General features: G+C 49.5%; 5 protein-coding genes across 5 annotated transcripts; 3 read left to right on the top strand and 2 right to left on the bottom strand.

Moving 5' to 3' along the window:
* Window positions 1-602: 602 nt before the first annotated feature.
* ACET3X_005103 (uncharacterized protein) lies at window positions 603-1,938 on the top strand. Its single transcript, XM_069451271.1, has 4 exons — window positions 603-917; window positions 1,072-1,369; window positions 1,428-1,455; window positions 1,633-1,938. The coding sequence occupies exons 1-4, from the start codon at window positions 826-828 to the stop codon at window positions 1,872-1,874; spliced, it is 660 nt and encodes a 219-aa protein (XP_069307147.1). The 5' UTR covers window positions 603-825; the 3' UTR covers window positions 1,875-1,938.
* A 618-nt stretch (window positions 1,939-2,556) lies between these two features.
* ACET3X_005104 (uncharacterized protein) lies at window positions 2,557-3,845 on the top strand (the record flags this gene model as incomplete). The annotated part of the gene is made up of 5 exons (XM_069451273.1): window positions 2,557-2,617; window positions 2,668-2,753; window positions 2,799-2,985; window positions 3,035-3,205; window positions 3,256-3,845. 5 exons carry the CDS (start codon window positions 2,557-2,559, stop codon window positions 3,843-3,845), a joined length of 1,095 nt encoding a protein of 364 aa, XP_069307148.1.
* Window positions 3,846-9,238: 5,393 nt separating this feature from the next.
* Window positions 9,239-10,923, bottom strand: ACET3X_005105 (uncharacterized protein; the record flags this gene model as incomplete). The annotated part of the gene is made up of 4 exons (XM_069451274.1): window positions 9,239-9,934; window positions 10,319-10,637; window positions 10,689-10,756; window positions 10,831-10,923. The coding sequence occupies 4 exons, from the start codon at window positions 10,921-10,923 to the stop codon at window positions 9,239-9,241; spliced, it is 1,176 nt and encodes a 391-aa protein (XP_069307149.1).
* Window positions 10,924-11,319: 396 nt separating this feature from the next.
* On the top strand, window positions 11,320-13,049 carry ACET3X_005106 (uncharacterized protein). Its single transcript, XM_069451275.1, has one exon. The coding sequence runs from the start codon at window positions 11,621-11,623 to the stop codon at window positions 12,809-12,811; it is 1,191 nt and encodes a 396-aa protein (XP_069307150.1). The 5' UTR covers window positions 11,320-11,620; the 3' UTR covers window positions 12,812-13,049.
* A 168-nt stretch (window positions 13,050-13,217) lies between these two features.
* On the bottom strand, window positions 13,218-15,541 carry ACET3X_005107 (uncharacterized protein; the record flags this gene model as incomplete). Its single annotated transcript, XM_069451276.1, has 3 exons — window positions 13,218-15,262; window positions 15,322-15,434; window positions 15,486-15,541. 3 exons carry the CDS (start codon window positions 15,539-15,541, stop codon window positions 13,218-13,220), a joined length of 2,214 nt encoding a protein of 737 aa, XP_069307151.1.
* Between the last annotated feature and the right edge of the window lie 3,601 nt (window positions 15,542-19,142).

A 19,142-nucleotide genomic window follows, 5' to 3' on the forward strand; every position in this document is an offset into this window, starting at 1 on the left:
GCCCTCGAGTTGGGCGGGTCCACGGTAGTTATCCACCTCGTACTTTTTTTCGCGCCGGCCACGCCGCCATGCCTATAGTGTGCGGCTTAAGGACCAAACTCATCTTACCCCGTCATGCGAAAAGGGATACAGTGCCACATAGGAGTTTTCGGTTTTTTGAACATGTCGCCTATTGCCCAGCCAAGGACCAATTGTAGGCACCTGGCGAGGTGTCCGTCGCGCTATCGATTGTAACCTCCCGTCTGCGGCTGCATGACCTGGACATGCTCTGCGTGATTGTGTCATAGGGAGCGTCGGTCCCATCATCGTCATATAGGTCACGCGCTTCCCCTGTGTCTTTCTGCAGATCATGCCAAGATTCCACTCGTACTTGCTTCCTACCTAGTGAGAGCCGCAGAGTAGCTTCCTATGCGATGCGCATGGTGAGTCCTGAGATCCAGAAAGCAGGTGTCCAGGCCTTTCCCGACTTTGCGACAGTCAAATCTCGTCTTGTGCATGAAGCCAAGCAAAGAGCATACATTTCTCCTGCCTGGCCTACCACTGTCTGCGCAGACAACTAGAAATGCTCGGCAGGAAGTCTGTCGGGAACGACTGTTGACATCTGTGATTCTCTAGCAAGTAGCGCAGGCAGACTGTACTCCAGGGGTCCTTGACAATTGGGTTGAGGTTGTTGGGTGTGGGTCTTGGCGGCCCGTGGCGATGTATTGCGTCATACACGTTCTGTCCAGCGGCCACCCTTTGAAAGGACGCTCCTTGCATAGCTTCAACACTACGTAGCACGAAACCGCCAAGCAGCCCGGTCTACTCCAAATCATATTCACTATCATGGCCTCACAAGACAAATCTTCCGACAACTCCAAAGTGATCAAAACCGAGCCCCTGGACAACAAAGACGCCAAATGGGCGACGCTCGTGAAGTAAGTATCTAGCCAATGTCGCCCACGCACGTGCTCGTATTTTGTTGTGTTACTACCCAATGCTACGAGTTTCGAAGCTCAAAGAGCGCTTGCATTGAGCTAAAAGAAACAATAACCCACCATTCTGCGTCAAAAATCAATTGACAGTCCCTAGAATCACCTACACTGATCCCAACGGTATTGAGCGCACATGGGAGTCTGGGGAGCGTCTCACTCGACCCAAGGGATCCGAAATCGATGGCGTCGGTGTTGCAGCAATTCTTCAAGACGCTGAGAATCCTAATGACGAGCCTCGGATTATCCTCCAAAAGCAATGGCGCCCACCAGTCAATGCGACCGTCATAGAAGTTCCCGCTGGCTTAATAGATCCCGATGAAAGTCCAGAGACGTGCGCCATCCGCGAGCTGAAGGAGGAGACAGGGTACATTGGAGAACTCGTGTCGGATAAGACTGTGAGCGAGCTCTTCTTCTGCTGATGGAGCTTGGATTGACTCTAGGTCCTGCGTCTAGTTCCAGGTTACCCCCATCATGTTCAACGGTGAGTGAAAATCTCTAATAGCGCTCAGCATCCTTTGAGTCTTGCGTCTTGCCCATGCTAGCCTCCTCGTGGTAAAGTTACATGTGAAGCGCATGTTGCGTTCACCATTTATCATCGCATCCACCAAATCACCATGATTGCTCACTGTTTCAGCTTTGCATACTAATATTCGTCTAGATCCTGGTTTCTGCAATACCAACCTCAGGATGATTCACGTCACGGTAGACATGTCTCGGCCGGAGAATCAGAACCCACAGCCAGAGCTCGAAGAGAACGAATTCATAGAGACATTTTCTGTTCCATTAAAAGACCTCTATGATGAATGTATCAAATTCGCGGAGCAAGGATATGTCATCGATGCAAGAGTGGGTACGCTGGCGGAAGGGATAGAGTTCGCAAAGAGATGGAAGTTGGCCTGACAATCCGGAAAGACCGCAGAGTCCTTTCATCTACGACGCACCAATATTAATAAGTAGATGTCCGTGGACACTATCATGCAGGTGCAGATATTCGACAGCCTCTTGCTGCACCAACAAGTTCGGCCCCAGCTTTCTCTCCTAGCCTGCATAATACGGTACAATAGCATAGCGGCATCCCTCGGATACCCTTACTACCCTCGATCTCGCCTGATCTTGGTGTATGTCTATTGGCCGGATGCCTGATTTGTTGGCCTGTCACTAACTGCATTGTACCATTGTCCGATGTCCAGATTCCGCAATCTACGCCACATCAACGGCTGGTTCGCTTATCCCCGCACCGATTCCACGGCTATAGCATCGCTTAGTCTAGCGGGTAGCCACCGAAATATGATCTATTACTTACACGTACAGAGTTTCCGTTCGTCCTGCGTTTGAGCCGTACTCCTACATAGATAGGCCTATCGCAAAGCTCGTTAATGTCGGCTGCTGCTGGAAGGGCCTCCATCTACAAACTTTATGTGACCTGCCACCGGTTGTGCGTACCGAAGGCGGGTAAGTTCTGACACCAACGAGCCGATGGCTTGCCTCATATCCATTAAATCGGCCATCTTCTTGAAGTATCGTGAGCATGTTGCACTGCATCAATGTTTTTTTGTATGATTGATACCCAATTCACACCACAATGGGTCAGGTAACCCAAGACATTTGCGTAGGAGTTTCTGCGGCTCTGACTATACTTTCAAGTAAGCAAAGATCAGGCGCCTGAGCTCGTCTTTGTGCTAACCCTCATCAGTTATCTGTGTCGCTCTCCGACTCTACACCCGTACTTTAATTGTGCGAAATATAGGCAAAGATGACTATGCTATGGTGTTCGCACTCGTACGTCAATACACTTACCTTCTGCTCATTGTCTAACTCCAGCAGCTGTTCACCGTCGCTTATCTTGTCGCCATTTTCATCTTGCGCGATAATGGTATGGGCTTCAGTGGCAAGGTTCTGGAGCTCAGGCAGATGTTGAACCAAATCCAGGCGACACTGGCGATTGAGATTGTCTACTATCTCATCATCAACGCTATCAAAATCTCGATTTTGTTCTTCTACCTACGCATCGGTCAGTTTCGTTTCTTCTAACAAGGGGACATTGCTAAAGAGTTCCACAGCCGTCGAGAAAAGATTCGAGTACCTTTGCAAAGTCACAATCTACTTCCTAGTCGCCTTCGGTGTCATCTGCGTGATTGTATGTCTGGCACAGTGTGTTCCACTACACAAGATGTGGGACTTGGCTGGTCAGGTTCCAGGCCAATGTATCAATGCGACAGCGTTTTTCTACAGTAGGTGTACCAATTCCTTATCTAGTCAATTTTTCTAACCATCTTTCCAGCAACAAGCGCTATCAACATTATCGCCGATATATGGATTCTGCTTCTTCCTATAACTACGCTGCTCAAAGTTCAGCGCCCAAGACGAGAAAAGTTCGCTCTTGTGATCATTTTCAGTCTCGGCGCATTCAGCTGCATCGCATCGATCGTGCGCCTCTACTCAGTTGGCGTTTACACGGAATCCAAGGATCCTTTTTTCGACAGCGTACCCATCAACGTATGGAGCATGGTTGAAATCAACGTAGGCATCCTCTGTGCCTCTATTCCCGCCACCAAAGCCCTCTTCAGCAAAGCGCAGAGACATCGCACGCAAAACGGCTCGTATCAGTACCACAGTCGCGAACGCAGCATCATCAAAAGCTATGGCCATGGCAGCGGGAAAAGCAACAGCAACGACAATGTGCATGAGGGAATCGCCAAGGGCCCCACCGGAGTCGTTATCCAGAACGAGCCGTACGAGCTGAAGAATGTGGAAAGTGGGGAGTACCAACCGTTTGACACGAGAAAGCAGAATGGTGGCGGTGGGGCATGGCGCGTTCCTGACTCGGATGTGGACGAACAGCGCCTTGTATGGCCAGAGAGCAGAGTTTAGAGTTTGAGATTGTAGGTTACAAATCATCCTGTCATGGCCCAGCTATTGTATGCTGCTCCTTCTGTGCTCTACATGACACCTGTGTTGTAAGAATGCGAATCAGGCGCAATGCCATTTCCAGCATTTCATTTGGCACGAAAAAGGATGTGAGTGGTGGAAAGATTGTTCTGTCAAGGTACCAGGTTCCAGGTTCCTGGTTATGCGATCGTTGCCTAGACGTTTGACTTATTCCTCGGAAATCAGGCGTGCTGCAGCCATCGACTTCCCGTGTACAGTATGGTGTCATTAGCGTATGCAGGAACCGGGTAAGCTACTGCAATCGGTAACATCCGGTAAATGGTGACATTCCGAGGTCGTGAGCGATGTCAATGTCTGCGGGAAGTGTGACGGTTCTGCGCTCCGAGTTCCCCTCTGCCTAAGTACCTTCAGGAGGCAGCATGTCACCCGGCCATGGAAAAAATAGGGTCGGCCATGACCTAGCTATATTAGGTAATTTTAATCTTAAAAAGGGTCTGTGCATACGCTAGTATAGCCTAGTATAGACTATATAATATACTAAATATGTTTTAAATATGTTCTAGATATTTTTATAAGTTCTTTTTTTCTTAATATCTCTATCTAAAAAAAAGATTTTTTATATTTTAAGATAGATAATACTAGTATTATCTATTATACCTTTATTCTTATAAAATATAATAGATATAGATAAGAATAAAGATAAATATATATAAATATATTTAGAACATGTTTAGAACATGTTAAACGCTAGTCCTAATCAATTTAGCATGGCCGACCCCATTTTTTTCATAGCCGGGTGACATGCATCCTGGTACCTTTAGGCTGATGCACCCTTTTACATCATCGTCGTACAAGCTGCAAATCCAATTTGGCGTAAGCATGGCCAGCAAATTCATCATGACGAGAGAGTGTTGAGTCGCCTTTCAGTATCGGTGGAGGCCTAATGTATCGCGATAATTATTAGGGTTTAGCTTTAGGGAGCGGTCGATTGTATAGCTTTAGTTTTAATTTGCTATGTCTGCTTCATCAGAGTCACTGGCTGTACTGTGGTTCTCGGTGTGGTACCGTGGCTGTCGGATTCATCATGACGATGTCAGACGAAACAAAGATGATGGCGCGGCCGAAAGGATGGCCGGATGAGATTAGCGTGAGAGCAGCGGGGAGAATCGGGCGTGTACAGCCGTGGCAACACCGTCCTAGGCTCAGACGCTTGAACAATCAATCCAGAACGCGCTCGCACAGGGCAATCCAGGAAAGCATAGTCCACACACTGGACCGCGGAATCTGCAATACTTCCACCTGATGATGGCTGAGGAACACTACCCACTCAATATCCTATGAGCAGTTAGAGCTCGTCCAGCTCAGGCATTGCGGATTGTCTAGCTCCAGATGCCAAACTCAATCTTCACTAAGATGGAAACTCTATGCCATGCCGATCGTCGATTCGGACGAGGAAGATGAGAGCGAGTGAGATGGAAGCTCACAAGAACGGGTAACACTCGGTATAAATGAGACCACCTGCACCTCTTGGTCGTAGACCGTGTCGATAGCATCGCCCTCACACTCCTTCAACAGCTTCAATGTACTCTTACAATTCTCCCGGATCACGTCATGCGCATCTTCACCCAACATTAGCCTGATTGGCATCACACCCCATATGGTCCCTGAATATATACCATGGCCTGCACCACTGTACCAACATGTTGTTGACCCAAGATCTGCGATGATACGATGAACAGACCTGGCTCTCAAATAGTGTAGAAAAGCTATGGTAACGTTCAGGGTGTCGAGAACGTTTGATGTGAAGACTTTTAGGTTTTCTGCCAGACTAAGATTTGGTCAGCACACATGGTAGCCCGGACATCAGGAACAACATAATACATGCGATGTATTCTTAGAAGCACTTACAAGCACGTAGCCTGCGACATTGATGAGATGGTTGGTATATCCATATTTGTCATAGACTTCTCTGCACCCTGTCTAGCTCCTCTAATGAAAAAGTGACGTCCAGGACCACGGTATCGGCGCCTACGTCTTTGAGATCGGCATTAAGAGAGAGACTTGAGCGCTAGTAAAGACTTTGTAGCCACGTGGTAGGGCCTCAAAGGTCAGGGATCAGTCGAAGCCACATGATGCTGTCGTATCAAACCGCACTAGAATTGCGCCGCCCGTTCCGAAATCTTGTGTCCCCGGCATGACTGTCACAAGTCCAACAAATAAGGGGAGTGCAGTCGTAAGAAAGGCATGCGCTTGTGTTGTTTCGGGGCATAACTGAGTTGAGAAGTCAACCTTAGACTTACAACCTCAGAACAGCGATGCCAGATGGTCCAGAGCAGAATGATCAAATGCGCTACCTACACTGAGGCGTAGAAGGTGTTATCTGTGATCGTGCGCAATCGACCGCCTTGTACCGTGATGGTGCGCAGCACTTCAGCCTTGCAACCAAAGGTAGACCTATCGCAAGACTGAATTGGTCATTCTTGCCCGAGGATATGATAACCAAGCATCCCATTGGGATCCGAGATACTTTCCAATGATGGTTAAGATGTGGGATCCTGCATCACCAACTTGCCATAGATGTCTGCCAAAGTGTAGCAATATTGCATAATGGGCGAGCACTACCAAGGCCACGGGCTGCTTCGCGGCTAAGAGTCTTGTGAATTCCGGAGGAATCAACATAGTCCATTCGCAAATCATCTGGTACCGACTGATTGGCAAATTTTGATCCCTTTGTACTGCATCAAGCCCGACTTGCAGGTAATGGACTGCAGTCAGGCAAGCATGTTTTTCCTCTTCGCTCATATCATCCGTATGGTCGATAAGGCTGATAACTGTTGAACAGTCGTCGCCTTCAGCTTGCCGGGAAGTGAACTCCTTGCTCATGGACAGTATAGGCTCGAGTTCCGACTTCATCAGCAATGGCCATGCGGAAGTAGCAATAGTGTAGATTCCTCTGTGCATTTCTATACACTGAACATAGTTTGTGGTGAAACTCTCAATGTCGGTTGAAGGGTTCACCGCGAGTATGTCGGCCAGTAGATGCTGACCCAGTATGGACGAGAAGAGTAGCATCGGTACGCAATTTGACTGGTCCACGTCGGCCCTAGTCGTATTGAAAATCGAAACAGCTCGTGTCTGCAAAGTCACAGCTTGGTGGCGGTAGTAAGCTGAACAGTGCGGGTTCGCATGTGCCAAATGGTAGGCGGAGAAAGCTAGAATCTGGTGCATAAGGTATGGCGCCTTCAAAGCCGTTTCCATACCCAGAGCGAGACCAGCGCGATGGAACTTTTCAAATCCGACGGCAAAGTTGTACATCTCTTCGTTGAGCAGCGCATGTACGAGCAGCTCCATGTGCCCCACGTTAACAGATTCCTCAAAGTAGACATGACCGTCATCGACAGAATCATCAACTGTCGGCTGCCCAACGCAGAGCGCAGAGAGTGTTATCGGCGCTTGGTTTTGCATCACCGCAACAGTATGGCCATACTGAACTCCTGGGTCTACGGGTCGCGAACGTGCGTCTGGAGTCAAAAGATATGAGAAGCTGCACTCCCGGTCGGAAACAGTGCAAAGCCTGCATCTGGGGCGATTCTCATCGCACTAGAGATGCCGAAGTTTCTATCAGTACGATACAAGAGAGCTCGGAAAGTAGTGCGCACTTTTACATGCCGTCGTTTGCTACAGGCACGTGTCAGTCAAGCGAGAAAGGTGGAAGGAGCATTGTGGAAGCGGAAAAGGAATATCGGGGACGCACCACTCCAAGCATCCGCCTCTAGACTTTCTATGACTGCGCCGAAGCATCGTTGTCTCATGGCTGCGAAACACCAGGACAACACGCGTATTACATATGTGCAGCTGTCGAAGCCTGGAGGGTCAGTGCGGCTTGGCGGAGAAGGAGGCCTGATGTTAGCGCAATCCTCGGCTGACGTAACACGCGTGTCGACTTCTTTGGGGAAGCGCAAGAGCCCTCCAACTCTTCTCCCTACAAATCCAACGGCAACATGCTGGATACGATGATTACGGTAGTCCATCATGATCGCAACAGATTTTTTGCACGGGCGAAGTACAATCACCAGCTCGCAAGCCCCACTGACTCCGGCTAGCCACCTGCTTCCAAGCCATACAGCTATACGTCAATCGCTGCACAATTTCGCCCTGTGCGTGTCTGAGTGGAATGGCTATCAGAACGCAAGCTTGTAGCGAATTTAGGGATAGAAACAAGGGGACATGGGAATGCTTGGTTGCACGTATTCATCTCCTATAAATACTTCCAAGCCTTCCTTACTTATGGTGTCTCTCTCATACTGTTTACCTGTCTTTTCAGCTCATAGATAGAGCTTGGTGTGGTACATTATTTTTCACTTCTATCGTCTTATCTGAGACAGCATCCGATCATGCCTGCGCTTGAAACCTACAAAGGTGAACATCTCTGGAAATATGTGCCTAATTTCGCGGCCGCTGTTACGTTTGGGGTTCTATTCTCCATCTTAACCGTGGCGCATGCCTACAAGATGCACAGATACCGGACGTGGTATACTATACCCTTCGTCACTGGTGGCTTCTGTACGTTCTGATATGTTTGTTGTAAAATGTGGTACGTCTAGACATCGCCTAACTAACTTCTCTATAGGCGAACCTATTGGCTACGCATGCCGCGCAATAGCAACCTACCATACAGGCTCCTTCGTCCCTTTCCTCCTACAAGCAATATTCATACTCCTTCCACCGTGCCTGTTCGCTGGAACGTTGTACATGGTGTACTCGCGCGTGGTACGTGCTACCCACGGCGAACGGTTCTCGTACATCTCCCCTCGATGGTGCACACGAATCTTCGTTGCAGGCGATCTCCTGTGTCTCAACGTACAGTCCACCGGAGCAGGATTTCTACCCAAACCAAACTTGGTGAATGCTGGAAACGCCGTCATTGTAACAGGTTTAGGATTACAGGTTCTTATCTTTGCGGGTTTCATATGGTGTTGCATACTTTTCCACTGCAAGTTCTCGCTTCATCTGCGCAATTCTGGTCAACATGTTCATGTCCCTTGGGAGAGTGTGCTCTGGATGTTGTATGGAACTTCCGCAATCATCTCGATTCGTAACATCTTCCGCCTAGTCGAGTTTATCGCCGGGCACGACAGCTACCTGTTTTTGAATGAGTGGCCAGTATACGCTTTCGACGGTGCTCTGATGCTATTGGTCATGATAGCTTTCTTTATTTGGTATCCATCCCAGCTACAAAAAGAGGAGATTGGTACGGAGAGTATGCTTGAGCTCACCAGCCGAAACAATAGTCCGCCAGGGGGAGGAGCCATCTAGAGAGTAAGGTGTGATTAAATTTTGTCAGCGCTCCGAAATTCTACAAGGCAATTTATTTACTATACCACGGTTTCGCTCAAGTTGAACATTACAGGCCTTGTTTCTGAAAACTCCTTTCTCTGGTCTAGTTGCTCAAACCACTCCGCCAATGCCTCGTATTTGCTCTTCCACCCAGGTCTCATTCCTGCGAATTCGATGAACCCGATAGCGCATACAACTGCAATGTCCGCAATCGTCAGCTCATCACCCACAAGATAAGCTTTCCCTTGCTCTTTGGTACTTTGTGTCATCTCATCGAAAGCCCGAATCGCACCGTCAATCTTGCGATTCTGCCTGCCGAGCCAGAGCTGCGACTGCTTTTCTTTTTCGCGTCGGCCTTCGAATCGAGCTATGACAATGGCGTCCATACATCCCTCGCTGAGGACAACGATCTGTCGAATCTGCAAATCAAGGTCGACGTCGTCGGTGATTAGTTTTGGTCCCTTGTCGGCGTACTTGCGCACAATGTATTCTTGAATGTGCGCACTATCGTATACGGGTGGTCGGCCATCAGGGAAAAGTAAAATGGGCAGTTTCTCCAAAGGGTTGTATTTGGGCGTTTCTGTTGCGCTTTGCCAAGGTATCTCGTTCTGAAGCTCAAAGGGTATGCCCTTTAGGGTGAGTGCAATGCGGTTCATGCGTGCAAACGGTGACGGCGTTGCTGATATGAGAGTCAACGGGGACGCTCCGATGGGGGTGGTAGACATTTGCGCCAACTACTCTCGAATCTATATATATGAGGAGTCCATGGGGTACAACCGGAATATAATAAGAATGGTAAGGACATGACGTGGACGTGGTCTGGACGATGCACTGGCGTGTGCGGAGATAGGCCCGATGCTACGTCATGGCCTTGCAGTAGTATTTGAAATCGTGTAGCTCCCCTGATCCGAAGTATGTTGATGAACGATCGGATAGCACTCATCTGTAGAGGATTTGGACTATCCATTGATGATATGTTTTCCAATCTTCTGGCTCCACCCCTTTACGTCACTCTTGCTGTCTCCAATATCTCTCGCATCCATTCTCCGCGCCCTTTGCACGCTATCCACTAGGGCTCGGACAGCATCTTCAACTCCTTTTCTTTCATTTGAACTGACTTCAATATGACGGAAACCCTGGCTTGAAGCCCACTGATCTGCCATTTCCTTCTTCACCTGCCTCTTCCTTTTGTCCTCGTCGATGATGTCCTTCTTACTCCCAACTACCACGCATCCAAATCTCTTCTTCACTCCCTGCATCCTCCCATCTGTGCCATCTTTGGTGAATACAGTGTTGCGACACTGCCATATCTGCAGGTACGTGTTTTGGATAAGATGATCAAAGGAAAACAGAGACGTGACGTCGTACAACAGAACAACGCCATCCGCGCTGGCTATGTAGGCATCCAAGACTTCGCGGTACCTGGGAGAGATGTCGCTGTTAAGGTTCAAATCTATGAAGGAAAGACTCCAGGCCTCGTTTGCATACGAGATGTTTCTTGAAATCGGTTCCGAGTCGATGGGGCCATGGCTGATGAAGTGCTTGCCCTTGAGGAACTGCAGCTGGAATTGGTGATCTTGATAATGAAGGAATAATGCTTGTACAGGATGTTGACAAAAGGGTTGCCTACCATGTCAATAAAACATGTCTTGCCGACAAGCTCCTCACCGAGGACAACTATCTTGAGGGGGCTGGGTTCCTTTGGTTTCCTAGAGCGCAGCATTGTCAAGCCTGAGACGACAAGCAAATGTGACGTCGAGATGGAGTTGGATCATGCTGATTGTCAAGGTGTTCCAGGTGTCGTAACTGCCTAGGCAGACACGCCAAGCTTCGAGAGGAGGCAGCGAGCACAATGTCACGTGTCCGGTCCTGATACAACGCAAGTCGCAAGGCGAGCATCTCCAGCCCAGCCCATCTCCATTTCTTTCATGATCATCCCGCACAGTGGCTCGCTTCCGCAAAGTGGCTGGCTGGCATACGTGGGCTACGCGTGTACCCCCTAAATCTAGGCCCACATTTCCGCCAAGTGCGCGTGCCGGGCTGCCGGCACGTGTCTGGGATCGACGCTGGGGTCGGCCAGGAACGCTAGATGGTCTTCGAGAAATGTGAGATAGCAGCGGCCTTACTATGAGGGCTTTTCGCCCCCGTCGTCGTGCGTCGCTGAGATCCGGACGCACTCGACTATACTACTGCCTCGATACTGCCTCTTTGCACCCTCCGTTGCCACCTCGGGAAGGACCTGAGCAACAAGCACCAAGCGGAAATGACTCTTTGGCCAGCGTAAAAGGAGTGCCATCGCGTTGTCACCACTTTCGCGTTGTACACCGCCATATTTGAAACCTGCACACACCACGCTGAGAAACGGATTTTTGAGAGAGAGGCAGGCAGTTTGGACAATCTCCCTCGACCCACGTATCGCGATGACGTCGTATCGTGATCACCCCTATGCGCATGCGCGCAACCACCCCCGACCCCTCATCGAGCAGATTCCAGACTACCGCGACGACCTTGACGTTTCCGACGAAGAAGACGCCTTCTACGCACGCGACGACGATTTTCTGCTTCCGCCAAAGTTTCAGGCGGCAATCGCACGCACAACCGACCGAATCCCGCGGCGGATAAAGCGCCATAGCCGCACGTATACCGCAATCGCCATCCTCTTCATAATCACTTGGTTTACATACCTGGGTCCCAGACGGACGGCATACAAGGTGGAGCTACACGCCATGGATAACGCACCAACCATGGGTTACGGCAGCAATGTGCGGCCCGAGTTCAAAGGCATGATCCAGGTCAGCGATATGGACGAGCAGCATCTGCCCAAGAAGCACAGCAGACTTGTCTTCGTTGGCGACGTTCATGGCTGTAGGAAGGAACTGGAGCATCTTCTCAAGAAAATCGACTTCAACCACAAGCACGACCACCTCGTGCTGACCGGCGACATGATAGCCAAAGGCCCCGACTCGCCCGGCGTCATCAAGCTCGCCCAGAAGATGGGCGCTTCCTGCGTACGCGGTAACTGGGAAGACAAACTCCTGCTCTCCATTGCCGATGCGCAAGATCGTCACGTCCTCAAATTCAGCCCCGACGATTCTCTCGATGCGAAGGTGGACTTTGTAGACGAGGCCAGCCAATCACACGGCGACTACAAGCTGCGCAAATTGGCAAAACAGTTCACAAGGAGAGAAATCGAATATCTCCAACAATGCCCCGTCATCCTCCGCGTCGGCACCGTCCCGACCCTAGGCAACCTCGTAACCGTACACGCCGGCCTCGTCCCCGACACGCCTCTCCAACACCAAGACCCGTTCCATGTTATGAACATGCGCACTATCGATCTTAAGACGAGGATTCCGAGCAGCAAACATGCGGGCACACCCTGGGAGAAGTTCTGGAATCATCGCCAGGAAAAATTGAAGCAAGAGGACAGAGCCACAGTGATTTATGGGCACAACAGGAAAAGGGGGCTCAACATACACGAATACTCTTATGGTCTGGATACGGGGTGCGTCAGTGGGGGGAAGCTGACGGCGCTTGTCGTCGACGGGGAGGGCAAGACGGAGTTGGTACATGTCAAGTGTGAGAAAGCGAATGGGTATGCCAGCGACTAAGAGAACAGAGTACTCGATGGCAGGACAATGGCCGTTTTCGGCTTGGGGTGTGGCCTGCATTAAGAGCATGGATATTATTGTCACTTTAGCGTTAGCATAGCATTGTTGTGATGTCATGAGAAGTTATCATGTCGTTTGGAGCGTATTTTGATTGGGAAACAGCATCATAAACCTCTCTGTTCATACGAGACAAGCGCATTATTACGTGTTTACAGCGAAATCAAAACACCTTATCCACCGAGCTCCATCATGAGACATCAAATGGTGATATAGTCAAGACCATTGCTGGAAGTCCCCACGCTGAGACGAGGAACGATCCTATGGCTCACTCTCCATAATACACTTCGGCGCCTTATCATCCAAGACATGAGCAAGGTTAGTGTTGTTTGCAGCAGGATTCCAGGTCCTATTCCCCCATCTCTACGTCCTCCACGTTGTGAACGGCAGCACCCGCAACTCCAACACCACCGCCATCGCGACGCATGTTCTGCAATAGAGGGCCACGCGAAGCCATATTGCCATCCACCCCGCTTCCAGCAATCCATGTAGCTTTATCCATACTCGGGCCAACACCGCCGCCGTTGGCACCTCGGAGTAGAGCAGTTGGACCATGAGCAGATCTTGGGAAGTGATATTGCCGGATTGGATTATTGGACGCGACATGCTCGGCAGGTTGGCGCACAGCCTCCAGGCGATCTAGAAAAGGGCTACGCTGAACCGCTGGACCACGCTGAGAGCCAGTACCAAGACTGGTAGCGTATTGGGCGGTAAAAGGGACAACCGGGCCAACCGGGCCAGTTGCACGACTGTAGTTACTCTGCATCAGATCATTGTTGCGCTCGACCATATCATGGAGCATCTGGGTCTGCTGCTCTATGACCGTCTTCTGAAGCTGATTCTCCTGACTGAGTCTCATGACCTCACCACGGAACTCCACCATCTTAGTCTCAACAAGGCGGTGCCAGTTTGAGATGGTGCCAACGTTTTGGTAGACCGGGGTCTCTCCGCCGATAATATCGACTTGTTCTTCGGAGACTCGCGAGCCCATGGGCGATTGCGGAGTCTCCATTCCATCATGGCTGCTCTCGGACATGACTGCCATGCGCGACTTTGCTTTCATGACCATAAGGGTATCCAAATCACGGAGTTTGATTTCGGGACGCTCCGCGTCTTGGACATCGTTTGGAGTCATGTCATAGTCAATCTTGATCCAACGTTCGCGTTGCGCATCCCGAGGTCCGCCTAGGGCGTATCGGTAGATAAACACCCAGTCCACCCCGTACTGTTTATTTCGCTGTCGGCAATAGGCATCCAGACGAGGGCCGAACTTTCGTGATGCGCGTATCATGAGGACAGAGAAGATGGGGGTACCGTTGATGTCGTACGTGTTGCTGTGAATGCGAATCCTTAGCATGGGATCGTTCTCGTCAGCTACGAGTGAAGTAGAGCGTTGGAGAACGGTGGGCTGAGTAAGCTCCCGACCCACGTGTTCCTTCGTAGTCTGAGGCACCGAATTCATTCCTCGAGACTGCTCAGATGATGGAAGACGTGGCGGTGCGCCCAGATGCTGGGATGCCTGAGGCGATGCCTGACGAGACGGCATACGAGATCCCGGCGCACTGGCAATAAAGTCTGTTGATTGAAGCTTCCGACGAGAAGCATCTTCGTAGATCTTGGAGTTGGCTGACTGGACAGGTCGGAAGCGGTTCAGGCGAGACACTGAGGGATGCGCCTCGTTGAAATTGGTGCAACGACTGTCCTGTACCGGGATTGCTGGATCCAGTGGTGGAGGTACTTGTTTTGCACGAAACGCGTTGTCGTACCGAGCTGCCCACACTTCGATACGTGCTTGTTGACGGCGTACGTTCTGGAGGACCTCGTCACCTTCGATCATAGATTGGTTCAAGATCTTCCCGTTCCCATCCACGATATAAAACATACGACCGGCACTATTGTGTGTTTGTGGCCAACGACGTAGAGCTACATCGATAGTCACGACATCGCGACCATCATATTGCTGACCGGGCGTCAAGCGTAGCGTGCCCCAAGGCAACGGCGGCACCAGTCGTCCTTGGCCCTGGTGCTGGCGCTGGGTCATGATTGTTGGTTGAAATGGCGGTGCAGTGGGAACGTGGTAATGTAAATCCTGATAATCCTGAGCATACATGCCAGTGACCGGAATGATCTCCCTGGCATGTTGCCGTTCCCGTGTCTTCTCGTTTGCAGTAAACTGCGGCCTGTCCAACGGATGTGGACGTACAGCTTTATCGTTTAGTCCGGCGATTGCTTGATTTTCATCTCTGGCAACAGCTGCTGCACGTTTGACGACAGGTTTGGAGTTTGGGCTGGCGCTTGGTGACTCGGTGGCTTTACGCTTGCCCTTTTCTTGCTTCGCAGCTATACCAGTACGGGAAGCCTTTGGAGCTGACTTGTATGGCTGCGGAGGTACACCTGTGAGCAATTCAGGAACACAATTTGATACTGGTTCCGTGTGCTTCGTGCATCCCAACCCCTGCTGTATGCAATGTTTGCATGCGCCTTTAACATAAAAAGCGTCGCATATAGGATTATTGGACTTGCAGCACTCATCGCAGACCTTCCAGCACGAGTCTTTAATATGACGCTGCCTGTACGTCAGTGATGTGTATATTCGGATAATGAATGAGTTACGGACCTCAGTAGAATATTTCTTAGACATTTGAGATTTGCACCTTGGACAAGCATACACATTGTCACTGATGGTGCCTCCAAGGCGACTCTTTGCGGACGTGATTTTAGTGTTCTTTAGATCGCGCTGTAGTAATGTGAGCAGATGAGGATTGAATCCTGATATATTAAAACTTACTTCAAACTCTTCCTGGTCATCGCGTGTATTGTTCTTGTCGCTTCGATGTTCGCCTGCAGAGTCTTCACCGACGTCTGCAACACTCGGACCTACAAAGCTCACACTGCCTATTTCTAAAGAGGGGGTTTCTGAAAGCTCTGATAGAGATGAAGTGTCAGTGACTGGAGTCGACACAGCCGACACAGCCGGAGCTACACTATATCTTGTAAGCGTTCGTCCGAGAAGGCTCGCCCCGATCACAAACCTGCTCTGCTGTTCAGCAACATCTTTGGTGTGTTCCATAGGTGCCTGCTACTTATATGAAGGGCAGCGGGTTGACGTAGTGGTTATTGTGGAGGATGTATATTCTAGGCGCGCTAGGCAAAAAGATTTTCATATGTGTATACCCCGAGTGAACCGCGAGACTCGCCGCAACGGGCTGGAATAGACCCTGAAAAATAACCGCAAACGCCTATCGCCACTCAGTTGCCGGATATAGATATTGACAATCTGTGCGGTAAGCTGTGCCTATACGAAATGCGTGTGAGACATACACTGACTTCGTATGTTCGCATCCGAAGCGTGTTGCAATTTGGGGAATACAGGGACGAGGTTCAAGTACGTGTGTTGAAAGAGCAAGCTGACCAACTGAGCAATACTAGGAGTTGTTGCACCATGCTCCTAGCATCACCCGGTTACTGCCATGTCGCCTACATTCGTTCGTCTCTGACTCAGCTCGCGGAGCAAGAAACGTCCCTATACGAACCGTATGTGAAACCTACATCAACCTCGTACATGCATCTCTTAAGCAGTCGTGCAGCTCAATTGACATGTGAATCATGGTGCCTCAGCGATCTCTTTAGGTATTAGAAAATTGATATTATGACGAGACGTAAGATGACGGGGTCGTGATTGGTTCAATCCATAAGTTTGTCAACGCACTGCCAGAAAGTATAGGTAGACATGTTGATTGATGAGAGAAGTGAGTAAAGATGAAGATGATCTGGCTCTGAGGATCGAAATGAGATGCTGGAGGAACTTGGAAATATCAAAGTTGCTCGACGTGACTTTGAGCACGCTAGGGTACCTCCAACGGGTTCCGTCTACGAGGGTGTAAAGTCGTTTTTTCGGTCTTGGTGGAGGCCTACTGTATTCTGATAATTATTGGGTTTGAGCTTTGGGGAACGGTTGACGATGGGTTCTGTCGCTGCCTAAAAGAGGAAGGCTGGGACTATAAAAGAAACAAGTCGGCATGACTGAAAAGAGATTGACATTAGGTACGAAGGCGAGCATAAGGATATGTAAGTGCAACGTGATGGTCAGGTCCATGCAGATAGGCTAATGATGGTGGTTAACGTCAGGTTGACGCGAGAGATGAAGTGGAGTTCTGCGGCCTGTGCTCGGCGCCCCACTTTCGGTCGTCACCATCTCGCGAACATCCAACCTTGGAAGCTACCACGCCTGAGACATTCACCCGGAGCATAATTCCGCTTCCAACCCTTGTGGACTTTTACTCTTGACTGCATCTAAATGATTTTGCCATGAACCGTTAGTCTTGGTGGCTTCGAGAGGCTGATGGACTTCTCATGACCGATAGTGGCTGACCTGATACCTAGTTAGCATCCCAACGTCCTACCAATCACGATATTCGTGTACCGGACCTGTTACCTCGCAAACTAGACGACTCTTTGGAGTGCTGTACTCGCATGATTAATGTCGAAGAATACTTTCGGTAGCAGGCCTTGTCATAAGTTTGAAGTGTCGCTATCGAACAAAGAAGCATCGATGTGGCAGGACCTGTCATTGAGACTTCGCCAAAACTACACGATGCCCTTCGATTTCTACGTTACGCTAACCAAATTCGTACACTATGGGCTGGTAAGGTATGCATTGATAGATGAGGCACGGAAGCGAAGATAATATGAGCTGTGATGTGATGTGATTGAACGGGGTTTATTGCATTCTCCGGCCCAGCGAGACATGTACATGAACCGAGTTCCCCATTTCATACGACAGCTGACGAAGCCGTGCTTCGGTGTTTTGTGTTCTGGTCGCCGGCCGACTAGGTGTTTTCCTACGCGTGCTAACTCTTGATTGTCTGCGAAATACCTGTGATATCCATTTCGCACTGCTTAGCCTGCGAAACTAAAAAAACACTAAATCATCACACCATTTCCCTGTTCCATGCCGGTACGCTGAAGGGTCATATTGGTCAGTGAACTGCACGCTATTGTGAGGAACGTGCACTTACTTTAGCATTGACAAACGATATTACCAGGACCATCGCAACCAACTGTTGCTCTTCCAATACCCTGTAACGCACAGGACTCTGTGCACGAGTCTCGGATGTTGCTGAGTTCTGTATTACACTGTTCTAGCGAGAGTCCACAAAAGTTTGGTCCGGGTTCGCAGCTGTCGATGAAGCGTGTTCCAGGGGCTTGACGCTTCTCTAGTCCATCTCCAGCCAACGCAAGTGGACCTCCGGCAGCAAGACCGAGTATGGCGGATGCGATGATAGCGAATCTCATTGTGGATAGTTTCAACAGATTGGTATGGTGTTTTGAGATAGAAATAGATAGAAGATTGGTTGATGGTTTCGAACTTTGGAAGCGTGTAGCACTGTAGCTATTTATTATCTACAACAGACGATACTAAGTAATCATGGGCCGCCTGCATCAGAGATGAATCGAACATGAATCAGTATTGTGTTATGTTTACTTATCCAAAAGTCTTCATTTCAAGCAGAGTGGAGTACAGCCCCCCAGTCTCAATGCCTGGTACCCAAAAGCAGCGAATAAAAAGGGCAAGTATATAGAAGACTCGTTTAGAAGAGAGTATATTCGTAATCCCTTTAAGATATCCCTAACTTATAACAAGACCCTCTTACAACATTGTAAGCTTTGAAGACCTCGGACTTTGCGAAGTATTAGACTACAGCCTGTTTTGGGTCATTCTAGAGGCCTACCTATGCATGCTAGCACAAGAGAATCGACATCGGCTACAGAGTGTCATGACCTACAAGTTTAACAATGGATGTTCACGAGAAGAAGAAGTTGTTGCTGTTGTATTTCAGCTTCAGCTCCAGTGTTTCCAAGGTTCCGAGGTTCCAAGATTCCAAGGTTGTGTCTTCTGTACAGGAAGCATGCAATGTAGCAGTACAAAAGCTTGCATGCCAAGAACAGCAATGACGAATTCAAAATACGTCGGGCCGTTCCTAGTCTGTTAATGCGTAGCCAGATTTCCATAACGTCCAGAGCTGCAAAACGAGTCAAGTTAGAACCTTCCAAGGTTTCACATCAGGACAAGTGATCCTTGGCGTGTATTATGGCCGAAAGCCAACAGCAGCTAGCAGAGCAAGTTAGCGGTGCATATAGGATGATTTTTTTGTAGAGAAACAGCATTTATGTTATCGTATCTAGGTACAAGGTGGGTTGGGAAAGGGTTTTTGGGCACCAGACTTCCTACCAACGGCGGAGACGGATTGGCGCACAGCCCAATAATTCCAAG

Source organism: Alternaria dauci, chromosome 4 (genome assembly GCF_042100115.1).
Source record: "Alternaria dauci strain A2016 chromosome 4, whole genome shotgun sequence".
Lineage (NCBI taxonomy): Eukaryota > Fungi > Ascomycota > Dothideomycetes > Pleosporales > Pleosporaceae > Alternaria > Alternaria dauci.

Coding starts and splice junctions, on each gene's coding strand:
- ACET3X_005103 (XM_069451271.1), top strand. CDS start 826: ATGGCCTCACAAGACAAATCTTCCGACAACTCCAAAGTGATCAAAACC. Junction 918..1,071: donor AAATGGGCGACGCTCGTGAA/GTAAGTATCTAG, acceptor GACAGTCCCTAG/AATCACCTACACTGATCCCA. Junction 1,370..1,427: donor AACTCGTGTCGGATAAGACT/GTGAGCGAGCTC, acceptor TCCTGCGTCTAG/TTCCAGGTTACCCCCATCAT.
- ACET3X_005106 (XM_069451275.1), top strand. CDS start 11,621: ATGACGTCGTATCGTGATCACCCCTATGCGCATGCGCGCAACCACCCC.